Source organism: Schistocerca nitens, chromosome 9, assembly GCF_023898315.1.
Source record: "Schistocerca nitens isolate TAMUIC-IGC-003100 chromosome 9, iqSchNite1.1, whole genome shotgun sequence".
In the NCBI taxonomy this organism is placed as follows: domain Eukaryota; kingdom Metazoa; phylum Arthropoda; class Insecta; order Orthoptera; family Acrididae; genus Schistocerca; species Schistocerca nitens.
Genome location: NC_064622.1, coordinates 249,530,926 through 249,549,290, shown reverse-complemented (window position 1 = coordinate 249,549,290; position 18,365 = coordinate 249,530,926). Strand labels below are relative to the sequence as shown.

Below are 18,365 nucleotides of genomic sequence, written 5' to 3'. Positions count from 1 at the left end.
CCAGGTGGATTTATTTCAGGTAATAATACAGACAACTGAGTGTGTGCTATCTGTGGCACTGTCTGGTAACAAAAGAGAAAACGCTATTTTAGTCTCAAAGTTATTTGGTACATTTTAGTAGATACATGAACAGCAATACAAATGTAAATAAATTCCAGGGGTCAATAGCTGCATTTGGTAGATTTTAGTAGATACATGAACAGCAATACAAATGTAAATAACTTCCAGGGGTCAATAGCATTTCAACTTCTTCTCACGTTACATGCACTTTCTATAAATTGAAGATGTGATACTAGTCTCTATCAAGTGCATGAAATAATAATACCGCTAACGGCAATATATATATTTTGTACTAAGACAGGGGTAGGATCGCATTGTAATATCTGTATAGTGGCGTAGTCGTGGTTTTTGATTGCTTAGTTCGTAAGTAATTGTTCATATATCGCAGCTCAATCTGGCACTGGTGACGCAACTGTGCAGTCACATATTGCTGTTTTACTTAACGCAAGTCTATACATCCAGATATTAGCAGTATGATGGATAGCGTGTGTATGTGCTGTGTGCAAGCGCAAGAGGAACTGGCCGCAGTTCGCGAGCAGCTGAGCATGCTGTTGGCCACGGTCAGCCACCTTCAGGCTGCTGTCTCGAGGTGCAGCGACAGCGGAGGGTCTTGCATGTCGCTTGAGACACCCCAGGTCGCTTGCTGTGCCTGCTGACTCAGCCGCCAAGGCACTTTCTAGTGTACCCGACATGTTGGGGCCGCCCTCACCTCAGGGTGAGTGGCAGACTGCAGCGCGTTCGCGTCGCTTGAGGCGGAGGGTCAATGTGGAGGCTGGCCTCGCCCGTTCATCCTGTCAGTGGGCAGGAGGCCACTCCTTCAGCAGGGCCCAAGCAAGCACACGGGGGCAAAGGGTTGCAGGTTATTGGGAGCTCCAATGTTAGGCGGGTGATGGAGCCCCTTAGGGAAATAGCGCACAGGGCTGGAAAGAATTCCAACGTGTGCTCGGTTTGTCTGCCGGGGGGCCTCATCCAAGATGTGGAGGCGGCCTTGCCTGCAGCTATCGAGCGTACGGGGTGCAGTCGTCTGCAAGTAGTTGCTCATATCAGCACCAATGATGTCTGTCGCTTGGGTTCTGACGCGATCCTCAGTTCATACAGGCGGCTGGCGGATTTGGTGAAGACTGCTGGCCTCACATGCGGGGTGCAAGCAGAGCTCTCTATTTGCAGCATCGTTCCAGAGTGGATCGGGGTCCTTTGGTTTGGAGCCGAGTGGAGGGTCTCAACCAGAGGCTTCGTCGACTCTGTGACGGTCTCAGCTGCAGATTTCTAGACTTGCGCTATTAGGTGGAGAATTGTAGGACGCCCCTAGATAGGTCAGGGGTGCACTACACAAAGGAAGCAGCTACTTGGGTAGCAAAGTACTTGTGGCGTGCACATGGGGTTTTTTTAGGCTAGGCAGCAGTGCAAGGTGTCATGATGAACACTCACCAGTCGACGTGCAGGCAGGGAAATCAGGACACGCTCAGTGTAAAGACACTTCAGCTATCAAGATATTAGCAGTAAATTTTCAGAGTGTTCGGAATAAAGTTCCTGAATTTACTGCCCTTCAGGAAGCATGTGACACGCAAATTATTCTCGGGACTGAGACCTGGCTGAACCCTGAGATAGGAAGTTCTGAAATATTTAGTGAGGGTTGGAAAGTGTATCGGAAAGACAGATTAGACACCGTAGGAGGTGGTGTCTTCATTGCAGTTGACAAAAACACTGTGTCTACTGTGGTCGAAGTAGAGTGTGATTGTGAAGTTATCTGTACACGTTTAACAGAGCTAGGAGAAACAAAGTTAATTGTTGGGTGTTATTACCAGCCATCAGGTTCCACCATGACTGTTCTAGAATCATTCAAAGGGAGTCTACACTCTGTATCGCAGAAGTACCCGAATCATGCTATATTAGTCGGAGGCGACTTCAACCTACCTAGTATAGACTGGGATGTCTATGAATTCATTACAGGTGGTACAGACAAGCCATCGTGTGTTTTACTTTTGAACACATTATCCGAAAACTGTCTTGAGCAGCTAAATCGACAGCCAACGCGTGATGGAAATATTTTAGGTCTGGTAGCCATGAACAGACCAGACCTCATCGACGGTGTCATTGTTCAGACAGGGATTAGTGATCATGATGTTGTCATTACGACTATGGTTACTAAAGTTAAAAAGTCGGTCAAGAAGGCTAGGAGAGTATTCTTATTAGAAAGAGCAGATAAGCAGTTGTTAGCATCCCAGTTAGTAAATGAATCGACTTCATTTACTTCCGGTACGATGGACGTGGAAAAATTATGGGCAAATTTTAAACACATTGTAAATCACGCATTGGACAAGTATGTGCCGAAAAAGTGGGTTACGGACGGAAAAGACCCACAGTGGTTTAACAGTGCAATTCGGAGAATGCTCAGGAAGCAAAGACAGTTGCACTCGCGGTACAAGAAAGATCGGGAGAATGAGGACAGGCAAAAGTTAGTAGAGATTCATGCTGCTGTAAAAAGAGCAATGCGCGAAGCATACAATCACTATCACCGTCATACCTTAGCAAAAGATCTTGCTGAAAACCCAAGGAAATTCTGGTCTTATGTAAAATCGGTAAGCAAGTCGAAGGCTTCCATCCAGTCACTCACTGATCAGTCTGGCCTGGCAACGGAAGACAGCAAAACGAAAGCTGAAATTTTAAATTTAGCATTTGAGAAATCTTTCACGCAGAAGGATCGTACAAACATACCGCCATTTGAGTCTCGTACAGATTCCCGTATGGAGGACATAGTGATAGACATCCCTGGGGTTGTGAAGCAGCTGAATGGGTTGAAAATAAATAAATCGCCAGGTCCTGATGGGATTCCAATTCGGTTTCACAGAGAGTACTCTACTGCATTGGCTCCTTACTTAGCTTGCATTTATCGCGAATCTCTTGCCCAACGTAAAGTCCCAAGCAACCGGAAAAAAGCACAGGTGACGCCTGTATATAAGAAGAGTAGAAGGACGGATCCTCAAAATTACAGACCAATATCCTTAACATCGGTTTGTTGCAGGATTCTCGAACATATTCTCAGTTCGAATATAATGAATTTCCTTGAGACAGAGAAATTGCTGTCCATCCATCAGCAAGGCTTTAGAAAGCATCGCTCCTGTGAAACATAACTCACCCTTTTTTCACATGATATCTTGCGAACAATGGATGAAGGCTATCAGACGGATGCCATATTCCTTGACTTCCGGAAAGTGTTTGACTCGGTACCCCACTGCAGAATCCTAACTAAGGTACGAGCATATGGGATTGGTTCCCAAATATGTGAGTGGCTCAAAGACTTCTTAAGTAATAGAACCCAGTACATTGTCCGCGATGGTGAGTGTTCACAGGAGGTGAGGGTATCATCTGGGGTGCCCCAGGGAAGTGTGGTAGGTCCGCTGTTGTTTTCTATCTACATAAATGATCTTTTGGATAGGTTGGATAGCAATGTGCGGCTGTTTGCTGATGATGCTGTGGTGTACGGGAAGGTGTCGTTGTTGAGTGACTGTAGGAGGATACAAGATCGCTTGGACAGGATTTGTGATTGGTGTAAAGAATGGCAGCTAACTCTAAATATAGATAAATGTAAATTAATGCAGATGAATAGGAAAAAGAATCCCGTAATGTTTGAATACTCCATTAGTAGTGTAGCGCTTGACACAGTCACGTCCATTAAATATTTGGGCGTAACATTGCAGAGTGATATGAAGTGGGACAAGCATGTAATGGCAGTTGTGGGGAAGGCGGATAGTTGTATTCGGTACATTGGTAGAATTTTGGGAAGATGTGGTTCATTTGTAAAGGAGACCACTTATAAAACACTAATATGACCTATTCTTGAGTACTGCTCGAGTCTTTGGGATCCCTATCCGGTTGGATTGAGGGAGGACGTAGAAGTAATTCAGAAGCGAGCTTTGTTACTGGTAGGTTTGATCATCACGCAAGTGTTACGGAAATGCTTCAGGAACTCGGGTGGGGGTCTCTGGAGGAAAGGAGGCGTTCTTTTCATGAATTGCTACTGAGGAAATTTAGAGAACCAGCATTTGAGGCTGACTGCAGTACAATTTTACTGCTGCCAACTTATATTTCGCGGAAAGACCACAAAGATAAGATAAGAGAGATTAGGGCTCGTACAGATGCATACAGGCAGACATTTTTCCTTCATCCTGTTTGAGAGTGGAACAGAGAGAGAAGATGCTAGTTGTGGTATGAGGTACCCTCCGCCACGCACCGTATGGTGGATTGCGGAGTATGTATGTAGATGTAGATGAAGAAATTGCAACAACACATTGCAGAAGTGAAAAGGTGTGTACAGGCTGAAGAAATAAGTTTAGTGCCTCACTGTGATTTTGCTGAGAACGGGTCTGTAATTCTCCCACAAGAGGTACAACGATATCATTGGAGTAATGACCAGGTTTCAATTTTTACAGGAGTGACATATTTTCAAAATAAGACCACAAGTGTTGCAGTTATAAGTGATGACACAGGACATGAATCAGCACATGCTTTGCTAGCAACGCATAAAAATCTTCAACTGCAAACAGGGGTTATTGAAATACAGATACTGGAGCAAGTGCAGTTGGACTCTTTCTCCTGGACGCGCTTCTCTTTTCTACATCTACATCTACATTCATACTCCGCAAGCCACCCAATGGTGTGTGGCGGAGGGCACTTTACGTGCCACTGTCATTACCTCCCTTTCCTGTTCCAGTCGCGTATGGTTCGCGGGAAGAACGACTGTCTGAAAGCCTCCGTGCGCGCTCTAATCTCTCTAATTTTACATTCGTGATCTCCTCGCGAGGTATAAGTAGGGGGAAGCATTATACTCGATACCTCATCCAGAAACGCACCCTCTCGAAACCTGGCGAGCAAGCTACACCGCGATGCAGAGCGCCTCTCTTGCAGAGTCTGCCACTTGAGTTTATTAAACATCTCCGTAACGCTATCACGATTACCAAATAACCCTGTGACGAAACGCGCCGCTCTTCTTTGGATCTTCTCTATCTCCTCCGTCAACCCGATCTGGTACGGATCCCACACTGATGAGCAATACTCAAGTATAGGTCGAACGAGTGTTTTGTAAGCCACCTCCTTTGTTGATGGACTACATTTTCTAAGCACTCTCCCAATGAATCTCAACCCGGTACCCGCCTTACCAACAATTAATTTTATATGATCATTCCACTTCAAATCGTTCCGCACGCATACTCCCAGATATTTTACAGAAGTAACTGCTACCAGTGTTTGTTCCGCTATCATATAATCATACAATAAAGGATCCTTCTTTCTATGTATTCGCAATACATTACATTTGTCTATGTTAAGGGACAGTTGCCACTCCCTGCACCAAGTGCCTATCCGCTGCAGATCTTCCTGCATTTCGCTACAATTTTATAATGCTGCAACTTCTCTGTATACTACAGCATCATCCGCGAAAAGCCGCATGGAACTTCCGACACTATCTACTAGGTCATTTATATATATTGTGAAAAGCAATGGTCCCATAACCCTCCCCTGTGGCACGCCAGAGGTTACTTTAACGTCTGTAGACGTCTCTCCATTGATAACAACATGGAAGACTTCACTGATTTTCACAGTCGCTTGATCTGCATGTGTCCACTGGGGCCATCAGAAGACACGAACTCTACAGTATCTTGTAGGACTGAAGGCCGTCTGTAATCACTTTGCTACCGGACAGTATAAAGTGCTTTATCAAACCGACTAAAGTTACCTTGTCTCTGGAGAACACTCTTACCACAAAGCACTTTCGGGACTCTCATTCTATACCACTGAATACCCAAATATGTTTGATTTCGTTCTTTAAAGATCATCCTCTCCGGTCTTTCCTTCTTGCTATGTGCGATTCGTCCACTTCAACAATTTTATTTGGCCCACCGATCAGTACACTGTTGTCTGTCACTATTACATAACACACATCTCTGCAAAACCCCGAAATACTCGCACATGGTATTGGTAGGTAAGTCAGTTTCTGATGCTCTTGCTTGCAGGGTGTAGTCCCTAAATCCAGCAAGATACAAGAATTATGCTGGTCTGGATCGATAATTTGGAATAGTCAAACCATATATTCTTCATCCTCCCCATGAACCATGGACCTTGTCATTGGTGGGGAGGCTTGCGTGCCTCAATGATACAAATAGCCGTACCGTAGGTGCAACCACAGCGGAGAGGTATCTGTTGAGAGGCCAGAAAAATGTGTGGTTCCTGAAGAGGGGCATCAGCCTTTTCAGTAGTTGCAGGGGCAACAGTCTGAATGATTGACTGATCTGGCCTTTTAACACTAACCAAAATGGCCTTGCTGTTCTGGTACTGCAAACGGATGAAAGCAAGGGGAAACTACAGCCGTAATTTTTCCCGAGGGCATGCAGCTTTACTGTATGATTAAATGATGATGGCGTCCTCTTGGGTACAATATTCTGGAGGTAAAATAGTACCCCATTCGGATCTCCGGGCGGGGACTACTCAAGAGGACGTCGTTATCAGGAGAAAGAAAACTGGTGTTCAACGGATCGGAGTGTGGAATGTCAGATCCCTTAATCGGGCAGGTAGGTTAGAAAATCTGAAAAGGGAAATGGATAGGTTAAAGTTAGATATAGTGGGAATTAGTGAAGTTCGGTGGCAGGAGGAACAAGACTTTTGGTCGGGCGAATACAGGGCTATAAATACAAAATCAAATAGGGGTAATGCAGGAGTAGGTTTAATAATGAATAAAAAAATAGGAATGCAGGTAAGCTACTACAAACAGCATAGTGAACACATTATTGTGGCCAAGATAGACACGAAGCCCACGCCTACTACAGTAGTACATGTTTATATGCCAACTAGCTCTGCAGATGATGATGAAATTGATGAAATGTATGATGGGATAAAAGAAATGATTCAGGTAGTGAAGGGAGACGAAAATTTAATAGTTATGGGTGACTGGAATTCGACAGTAGGAAAAGGGAGAGAAGCAAACATGGTAGGTGAATATGGATTTTGGCTAAGAAATGAAAGAGGAAGCCGCCTGGTAGAATTTTGCACAGAGCATAACTTAATCATAGCTAACACTTGGTTCAAGAATCATAAAAGAAGGTTGTATACATGGAAGAACCCTGGAGATACTAAAAGGTATCAGATAGATTATATAATGGTAAGACAGAGATTTAGGAACCAGGTATTAAATTGTAAGACATTTCCAGGGGCAGATGTGGACTCTGGCCACAATCTATTGGTTATGAACTGTAGATTAAAACTGAAGAAACTACAAAAAGGTGGGAATTTAAGGAGATGGGACCTGGATAAACTGACTAAACCAGAGGTTGTACAGAGTTTCAGGGAGAGCATAAGGGAACAATTGACAGGAATGGGGGAAAGAAATACAGTAGAAGAGGAATGGGTAGCTTTGAGGGATGAAATAGTGAAGGCAGCGGAGGATCAAATAGGTAAAAAGACGAGGGCTGGTAGAAACATTTGGGTAACAGAAGAAATATTGAATTTAATTGATGAAAGGAGAAAATATAAAAATGCAGTAAATGAAGCACGCAAAAAGGGATACAAACGTCTCAAAAATGATATCAACAGGAAGTGCAAAATGGCTAAGCAGGCATGGCTAGAGGACAAATGTAAGGATGTAGAGGCTTATCTCACTAGGAGTAAGATAGATACTGCCTACAGGAAAATTAAAGAGACCTTTGGAGAAAGGAGAACCACTTGCATGAATATCAAGAGCTTTGATGGAAACCCAGTTCTAAGCAAAGAAGGGAAAGCAGAAAGGTGGAAGGAGTATATAGAGGGTCTATACAAGGGCGATGTACTTGAGGACAATATTATGGAAATGGAAGAGGATGTAGATGAAGATGAAATGGGAGATACGATACTGCGTGAAGAGTTTGACAGAGCACTAAGTCGAAACAAGGCCCCGGGAGTAGACAACATTCCATTAGAACTACTGGCAGCCTTGTGAGAGCCAGTCCTGACAAAACTCTACCATCTGGTGAGCAAGATGTATGAAACAGGCGAAAAACCCTCAGACTTCAAGAAGAATATAATAATTCCAATCCCAAAGAAAGCAGGTGTTGACAGATGTGAAAATTACCGAACTATCAGTTTAATAAGTCACAGCTGCAAAATACTAACGCGAATTCTTTACAGACGAATGGAAAAACTGATAGAAGCTGACCTAGGGTAAGATCAATTTGGATTCCCTAGAAATGTTGGAACACGTGAGGCAATACTGACCCTACGACTTATCTTAGAAGAAAGATTAACCTACGTTTCTAGCATTTGTAGACTTAGAGAAAGCTTTTGACAATGTTGATTGGAATACTCTCTTTCAAATTCTGAAGGTGGCAGGGATAAAATACAGTGAGTGAAAGGCTATTTACAATTTGTACAGAAAGCAGGTGGCAGTTATAAGAATCGAGAGGTATGAAAGGGAAGCAGTGGTTGGGAAGGGAGTGAGACAGGGTTGTAGCCTATCCCCGACGTTATTCAACCTGTATATTGAGCAAGCAATAAAGGAAACAAAAGAAAAGTTCGGAGTAGGTATTAAAATCCATGGAGAAGAAATAAAAACTTTGAGGTTCGCCGATGACATTGTAATTCTGTCAGAGACAGCAAAGGACTTGGAAAAGCAGTTGAACATAATGGACAGTGTCTTGAAAAGAGGGTATAAGATGAACAGCAACAAAAGCAAAACGAGGATAATGGAATGTAGTCGAATTATGTCAGGTGATGCTGAGGGAATTAGATTAGGAAATGAGACACTTAAATTAGAAAAGGAGTTTTGCTATTTGGGGAGCAAAATAACTGATGATGGTCGAAGTAGAGAGGATATCAAATGTAGACTGGCAATGGGAAGGAAAGTGTTTCTGAAGAAGAAAAATTTGTTAACATCGAGTATAGATTTAAATGTCAGGAAGTCGTTTCTGAAAGTATTTGTATGGAGTGTAGCCATGTATGGAAGTGAAACATGGACGATAAATAGTTTAGACAAGAAGAGAATAGAAGCTTTCGAAATGTGGTGCTACAGAAGAATGCTGAAGATTAGATGGGTAGATCACATAACTAATGAGGAGGTATTGAATAGAATTGGGGAGAAGAGGAGCTTGTGGCACAACTTGACTAGAATAAGGGATCGGTTGGTAGGACATGTTCTGAGACATCGAGGGATCACCAATTTAGTAGTGGAGGGCAGCGTGGAGGGTAAAAATCTTAGAGGGGGACCAAGAGATGAATACACTAAGCAGATTCAGAAGGATGTAGGCTGCAGTAGGTACTGGGAGATGAAGAAGCATGCACAGGATAGAGTAGCATGGAGAGCTGCATCAAACCAGTCTCAGGACTGAAGACCACAACAACAACAACAACAACAACAACATATTCTTCATGGCAGTCGTTCGTTTACCACAGTTCCCGGAATGAAATTGTAAAGGTATTTACTATCAGAACTCTTCTTACAAACTTTTATAGACTTTGGCCTACCACAGTCTACACAGTTCCTCCTTTCATTGTCTGCTATTAGTCCATATTTCCGACAAAAATTCCAACAATTTTCTACATTACATAAGCATGGAATTAGATTCTCCCATGTGATGCAATCAGCCGAATAAACGTCTACAATACCAGACATCCCACTCACTGCCGACATAAATCACTTGGGTTTCCCTAGCAACTCACAAATAATTTATCATAATGCCCACCACCACAGTCGCGTGATCGATTTAGAATCTCATGTTCAATATCTGTCGTTTGGGGGCCGCGGCTTCGATAGGCAAACATTCTTGGAAATTAACGAAATTTTTTTGGAAAAAAACAAAAAAATACTTGTTCCTTACTTAGTCCTTCATTTTAATCTATGCTAAATTCAACAACATATGAGACTATGAAGGTAACATTTTTTCCTAGCCTGCCTGAATTGATATGGACTATATATCAGTTTCATTTTCTTTCTTGCAGTCAGTTTCAAATATGAAAGCAAAGCATGTAAACCATTACACAAATTGTTTCTCACATTTATATTCTTTCTCTGATGAAAAAAATTGCAACAATAAAAAGTAATTAATGTAGAGTGATGAAATTTTGGGAATACATTTGTCTATTTAAAATATTTGAGTGGTTAGCACTGCAAGATCACAGGTTACTGTAAGTGCAAGATAAGCCATTGAAAATGTAAAATGCTGGCACATTAATAACTGCTGTAACCACCAGCATGATGAAGGCAAGCACGCAAATGTGCAGGCCGGATGTCAGTTTGTGGGATGGAGTTCCATCTCTGTTGACCTTGTGCAGTCAATATGCGGACTGTTAATACTGTTTGTGGATGACATTGGGGTGTCGTTCAATGATGTTCCATATGTGCTTGATTAGAGACAGATCTGGTGATTGAACAGGCCAAGGCAACATGTCGGCATTCTCTAGAACATGTTGGGTTACAACAGCAGTATATGGATGAGCATTATCCAGTTGGTAAACACCTCTTGGAATGCTGTTCTTGAATGGCAGGACAATAGGTCAAATCATTAGACTGATATACAATTTTGCAGTTAAGGTGTGTGGATTAACCACAAGAGTGCTCCTGCTGTCATACAAAATCGCACCCCAGATCATAAATCCAGGTGTAGGTCCAGTGTGTCTAGCATGCAGGCAGGTTAACTGCAGGGCCTCAACTGGCCTCCTCCTAACCAACACACAGCCATCACTGGCACCAACACAGACCCAGCTTTCATCAGAAAATACCAGAGACCTCAGCCCTCCCTCCCCCCAATGAAGTCGCAAATGGTTCAGGGTCAGTGGAATGCATGTTACAGGGTGTCTGGCTCGGAGCTGCCCTAGAAAAAACCGATTTGTAGCAGTTTGTTGTGTCACACTTGTGCCAACTACTGATCAAGTGCGAATGCAGTATGATGCGACAGAGCCACACACCGAACACAATGTTTTTCCATCTTGGTAGCGTTACATGGCCGCCCAGAGCCCAGTCTTCTTGCGAACGTACATTCTTCTGACCACCACTGTTAGCTATCACATACAATTGCTACATTCCTGCCAAGTCTTTCTTCAATATCACAGTAGGAACATTGAGTTTCTCATAGCTGTATAGTAATACCTTGTTCAAACTCAAAGAAGCGTTGATAATGGTGTTTTTTGTCACTTTAAAAGCATTCTTGACTAAAATCAACTCACCATGTCGTATCTCAAAGGTAACTAATGTGCACAACCATTACGGCATGTATTTAAAGTAAACCTGATCTGTAGCCTCATACTGGCACTACTAGTGCCACTCTTATGCAACTGGTGCGAAATATGAATAGGCGTCATCTTTCAGACATAGAAACCCACCTACCAACTTTTGTTTATGTTGCAGAACTCCTCCTCAGTGTTGCAATTTTTTTCCATCAGTGTATATAATATGAAACAAAAATTGTACACAAAAAAGGTGCTGTTTTGCTTTCTTCCTCGCTATTGGTTTTACAGAAAACAGGAAATGTGTATTTATGGCTTATAGGTACATGATAAGAATACTGTTATGGAAAATGAATCATTTGAAACTTTGCAATCATACCCAAACGCAGATTAAACAAGTTTTAAACATGCTACACAGATAGCCAATTTATATTATGTTTATCGGAAGTGTTTTCACCAGGATCATATAGCTGATATTTTGAGAGAAAGATAGTCCCACACCATCTTATGCTGTCAAGAATGGTCCATGGTATTGCCCTTTTATTCCTTTTTGATTTAGCGGCCTCAATCTTGATTATTAATCAGCCTATATATCTAAGACTGGGATCTCATTAAAATCGATAGCAACTAAGCTGTGGACTTAACCTTGTTATGAAAATCTTATACCCAGCCAAGTAGTTCTGGAATTAGTGTACAAGCAAGTAACTAGAACTCTTCCTTTCTTTGTAATAGCAGAACCTAAGTGGAAATAGATTCTGATTTTTTTCACCCATATTATGTTAAAACAGTAGTCAGTACTATATTTTTCACAGCATACCAGATATTTATTGCCTTGTGGGATGATTATAAAGAAGAATTGGATCTCTTATAGGAGTTACAGGTCCTGAGCCAATTTCTTACAGCAGACGGGCATCATGTTTAGTCATCTTTGAGAAACCAGGTGGTGCATTACACCTTTGTAGGGACTTGAGGATTACGATAATTGCTTTGTCAATTGTGGACTCATAATCCATTCTGGATCTTAATTACCTGTTTTCAAAATTGGCAGGGGTAAATATTTCTCTAAGATAAATTTTTCAGAAGCTTGTTTTCAAATTCCTTTTGACAAGTTGTCCAAAGCTATTCTGGTATTAAATACTCTTCATGGTCTCTATCAGTATAGCAGGTTATCTTTCAATATTCCTAATAATACACCATAAATCTTTCAGAAATGTTTAGAACAAACTATTGTCAATATTCCACAATGCACTATTTATCTGGACGACAAAGTGGTCACAGGATGGAGGATCACATGTTGATCTCCAGCGAGTGTTTCCCATACATTTGTAATACAGGTTAAGGTGTAGCTTGCCAAATGCTCTTTCTTCCAGCCTTCCAATAGGTATACTGGATATATCCTTAGCCGAGAAGGCCTTAAACCATGTCAGCCATTTGCAACATTCCTACAGCAAAAAATCTGCACATTATTATGGGCAATGTTACATATGATGCCTGATTTATCCTTCAATTTGCATTGATAGCCCATCTGTTGAATCAGTTGTGGAGAGAAGATATCCATTTCCAATGGTCCACAGAATGTCACCAATCATTTCTTAAACTGAAGCAACATCTTCAAATTGCTCCTTCCATTACCTTGTACAGCCTCAATTACTACCCTTGTTGGCCATGGAGATGACACCACATGGTATTAGGGTTGTTCTATTGCATAAGTAAGCAAAATGGGTTGGAATGAAAAATGGCTCTGAGCACTATGGGACTTAACTTCTAAGGTCATCAGTCCCCTAGAACTACTTAAACCTAACTAACCTAAGGACATCACACACATCCATGCCCGAGGCAGGATTCGAACCTGCGACCGTAGCGGTCGTGCGGTTCCAGACTGTAGCGCCTAGAACCGCTCAGCCACCCCGGCCGGCCGGTTGGAATGACATCTTGCACTGACTTCTACGACATTCACCATGGTTCAAGAAAATTATTCCCATGCAGAAAAAGAGAGACTGACAATTAACTCTGTGATCCAGAAGTGCCGCATTTTCATATATGGCAACCAATTTTATTTGGTCAAAGATAAAAAGGCACTGCCATCTACATTTGGCCCTAAGTCAAAGGTTGCTTCAACAGATACCTCAGAAGTTACAATGCTGGGCTACTTTCTCATCAAAATATCACTAATTCATTCATTATCATACATCGGCCTAGCAAGCAAATTTGATATACAAGAAACTGCTTTCCCTTTGATTCACAACAGGAACATTTTGCCATCACTTACAGGGACGTCACAGCATCCACACTTAGGTACCTACTCTCAAGTCAAGTTTCCCGGTTCATACAAAGCGATGGCTGCAGGCCCTGCTTTTGGCAGCCTCTGCAGAACTTTGTTATTTTTTTCATGACACCATGATCTTTTTATTTTCAAAGACCCCAAATTATTGATAAAGATAACTGTCAGTGTTGAGTGGTTGACTCCAGAGTTCCTGTGCTCTCATGTATAGTGACCCTTGCATCAGTCCCAATGGGGCATTTCCAGCAAGAAGAATCTGAGCCAGAAACACACACTTTGGCCTCAGGTCAATGAGGTTATTGTGCATGTGGCGAACCTAATCATGCATATGGATTCCATGGAAGCACTGCTGGGGGGCCATGTGGTCGATTTTAACAAATACATATTCTATTTTCCCATACAGCATCAAAATGCAACAGACCATGATTGAGAACATCACTAAGGCACTGGTAACTGTTTTCTTCTATTGAAGGAGCTCCACAAGATCTTGTCACAAATACAGGACTGCAGTTTTCATACATTGGCTTTCTTGAAAAATGGACAGAAAAGCTACTGACATCCATGGCTATCGATTCTACATCGCTTTCCTATTCATTCTCTTACCAGGCAACATCGAACTAAGATCGAAGCCCAGCAAACCTCTTGCACAGACGTCATCATCATACTTTGTTTGATCTGTTACAGTCTCCATCAGTAGAAGAGGAGTAAGAGCCAAACCTATTAACGGGGGTGTGTCTGACTCGACGCGCACCTCTGGACATAAGCCAGGCTGGATCAGAGACTTCTTCACTGCCCAACAAGGTCCTGGTAGCCAGACCTTGAGGCATCCTCTGCTGACACTGGAACCAGCTTCATTTGTGCCAAACAGGGCAAACACACCTCCAGATCTCCCAAATCAGAGGCAGTAGCATGCCTCTCCCACCACGAAGGACCAACAACAGCAGACGAGAAGTCTGTTTCCAGGATAACTTCCTAGATGGTGGGCATCTGGAATTTCCAGTTCTCCAGCTGTTGTCCATCACCTCTATGGATCTGGACCTGGATAATATGCACAATGCCTCCTGCCCAATCTGGGTCTGACATTAGCATTCTCCAGAATCACCAGCTAGCAGCAAGTATGAACCACAATCACCTGTCCGGTGCTAACCACCAACAGCATCCAAACATGTGCTCCAGCCTCCACAACAGTCTGCATGCAACCTCATCCTTCCCTGCACAGACCAGAACAGTTATGACCCTCTGGACTAACTCCCCCACCCCAATGTGCGGAGTGGAGTGATAGATCAGTCAATATAATTAAGCATAAGTCAAGCAAGGTTGCTAGGTACGGCACAGGAAGATACATCTACCAGCATCAGGTCATATGGGAAAACACCCATGGCAGATTTAATGGCAGCTGTAGGCCACCATGGCCTCACTTGTCACAACCAGCCACCACCTGCAGCAAGCTTTGTGTTGTACCTGTTGACGAAGACCCCGGACTGCCATTTGTGCTCAGTAGTTAACCACCATTGACATCTGGCTAGCAAACAGACTTGCTTGTCTGCCTAAAGGGGTATTGTCTTCACTCAACATTCACCTGAGAGCCGTGTTTACAGTGAATGAAGTGAGGGCATATGGGTGCTCCTCAGTCAAACTTACAAACTGTGTTCTCCTGTACTAAAATGTGAGTTATTCAACAAACTTCCAAAGAACTGCATTGGCTGTGATGTACCCACCTCCAGAAGTTTTTTGTTTTGTTTATTTCCAGAAGAGACAGAAACTATTACTTTGTGTGATTTAATTGTAAATAATTTGCACCTAATAAAATCTTTGTTGTTGGAGGAGACTTACAACAGTTTTAAAATAGGTTTGAAGGTATTACAACCCATTCACTCCCATTAGTAGATTAGGTTCTATTTTCTAATGTTTGTGTGTTGTTTATGTAATCAGCTGGTAAGTAGTTGGGGTTGCATCTCTGCCCTGTCAATGATGTCACTGTCTATAGGGACAGTAGGCCTATTGGTTGTTAACTTGCAACTAGGCACAGTAATTGTGTTGCTAACTTGCAACAACCTAGAAACTCTGTCACCTCATTATCATGTATACATAAAACATGTCCGATAAAGTCAGCAGATTTAATCCTACAATGGTCAGGCTGGGTCTTTGAGTTCTACTAGTCTTTGCTTCATTGAATTTATATTCTTACAGTTGATGATATGACTTGAGTGCTACCTGAAACATCAGAGAGAAAGCGTTGGCATCGTGAATGAGGTTTTGTTTTGTATAGTCTTTATTTAACAGTCTTCCAGGCACACGGATCTGTCAGACCCAACACGACCATTTATGTTACTAATTTCTGCCAGTGTGAGACCATTTCATTTTGTTGTATTATTGAGTTACTAGTTACTTCTAAAAAATATTTAATTGGATAGATAAAAAATGTACTCACCAAGCGGCGACACAACACACACATAAGATTACCGAGCCAGTGGCTCTCTTCTTCAGGCAGAGGGGCTGAAGGGGAAGGAGGAGGGGTGAAGGAAAAGGACTGGAGAGGTCTAGCAAAAGGGGTAGATTTCGGGAAAGTCATCCAGAACCGCAAGTCAGGGAAGACTTTAGAGGATGAGAAGGACAGTCTGACAACAGCAAATAGTGTAGGCCTAATGTGCTTACCGAAGAATTCTCGAAACCATCTGGATTCATGGACGGCATTATATGTATATCAGTGGTGTCCAGTAGTCTTGTCACTCGTTCATCTCGTCCGTAATTTTTTAAAAGATATTCAACTAAAAAAATCATTAGCTGTCTGCCAACAGTCTCATCACCGTGCATATTTGCAACATACTTAAACATCGGTTTCAACAACGTCCTACTTTTGACATCTGAACTCAACTGAACAACCCAAAGTTCTCGCCCCTGTAAACTTTTCCCTATGCTGTAAAACTTACTGAGTTCAGGGTACTGTAAAACGGTTTCATTTAATTTTTTGGTTACGTCCAAATAATTATCATACTTTGGATAAGGACGGAAATCATTATTCTGTACAACGTTCGCAGCTGAAGACCCATACCCACGCTGGTAACAAACAAATATCACAAAATACACAACACACAATTTCGATGAAGCCATCACCACAGCCAAAACAAATCACCCTTCCAATGACATTCACACTGCCATGTCACACAGTAGTCACATACGCATCACTGACGCAAACAAAGATCTGATACAGAAACTCTTCCAAGGAGGTTACTCTAAACCCTTGCTTGCTGGAAGTTTTATGGCATGTCAATGTTTGTAGGAGGCCATGGTACTGTGTTATATCGTTGCGTGTTTTGTTGACATCTGTCAATTCACATGCGACACACAAATTCATTCAGGAAGTTAGCGACCATAATGTGAATACCGAGCGCCCTTTGGCTGCTAATAATATCAATACACTTTTCGTGCGTTTCGGGCATAGCCCAGCGTTAGAAATTCAGATAAACAAACTTTAATAGATTATCGTTATCAAGGAGTATCTGGTAAACAGTGTAATCGCTGTAAGCAATAGAAGAATTCATGAAGGAAGTTCACAAACAGATATACAGTTGCAGAACAATTTAGTCCCACCATCATGTAAGAGCAATCACTTTTATTTGTGCATATAAATATCATGTTAGTAACAGAAGAATTCATGAAGGAAGTTCACAAACAGATACAGTTGCAGGACAATTTAGTCATACCATCATGTAACAGTGAATCACTTTTATCTGTGCATATAAATATCATGTATTTAACAAATAAAGCTGATGATTTCAGTATTCTTTTAGGAAAGAAGAAAAACATCATATTATATATTAATGAACAATGGTTAAGTGAAGGTCACTTATTCATATTTACCACCTGGCTTTGATTTAGTCACTGGCTTCTGTAGAAAAATACAACAACATTGTGGAGCTTCAATATACATTGTCAGGGACCTAGACCTGCAGTATGGTGTCTTCAGTGTTGCTAATTACTATATAGACTATGTGCTTGCAGCAGCTACAACGCTGTTTCAAACATTAAAACTCCTAGTAGTATCAGTATACCATACTCCAGTAGAGACAGTGAATTACTTACATGAATCTAAGAGAAAATAGATTTATAATCTGAAAAATTGAGCGAATACAGAATACTGATCTTTGGAGCTATAAACATTGATATAAGGCTGAAGACATCAAAACAGCTTTATCTACAGAATAGGTTAAGATCACGTGATCTATACTGCATTAATAAAAATTCTAAAAGGCAGCCACCTGTCTTGATGTTGAAGAAGATCTGTATGAGTTAGGGTTATTCATTATCTGCTTTCTTTCGAACTATAATTAAAGTTAAAAATTAATAATACTATGTATAACTGCCTCAAAACAAAACATATCAGGGTCCTGCATGTTCAAAATAATCATAACTACAGTCCACAGTTGGGAATGATTGGATGAAACGATAGCCTGCTTGAAAGTGATAGCAATGAGGATGCATTTGTAGTTTTTATCAATGTACTCGCATTTTTAAGACTTGATGCCCAAAGTTTCTGAAAAGAAATATGATAACAACCCAAAAACATGACTTTGCATCCAAATGATTCTCACCCATTCTGCAAAGAATTGAGACATTAATCATGATTTACTATGATAAATATAAATATGACGATGCAGACAAAGCTAGTTACATTAAGTTAAAGACTAAATGCAGATCAGAAATCAGGTTAGCAAAGTGTGAAGTAAGTGGTAATTACATTAGTAAGTATCAAATTAGATTAGATTCTGTTTTCGTTGCATAGACCCCAAAATGAGACCATTATCCTGGGTGTGGAACATGTCCAAAAGTGTAACATAAAAAA

The 18,365-nt window shown here is 41.7% G+C and overlaps 1 protein-coding gene across 1 annotated transcript in view; it reads right to left on the bottom strand.

Moving 5' to 3' along the window:
- The window catches only part of LOC126203914 (carboxypeptidase D-like), a 266,351-nt gene extending 249,677 nt beyond the window's left edge, over positions 1-16,674 (bottom strand). The window contains exon 1 of the mRNA XM_049938305.1: positions 16,178-16,674. Coding sequence (XP_049794262.1) covers positions 16,178-16,633 — 456 coding nt within the window. The 5' untranslated portion in view covers positions 16,634-16,674. The remainder of the gene's footprint in view (positions 1-16,177) is intronic.
- Between the last annotated feature and the right edge of the window lie 1,691 nt (positions 16,675-18,365).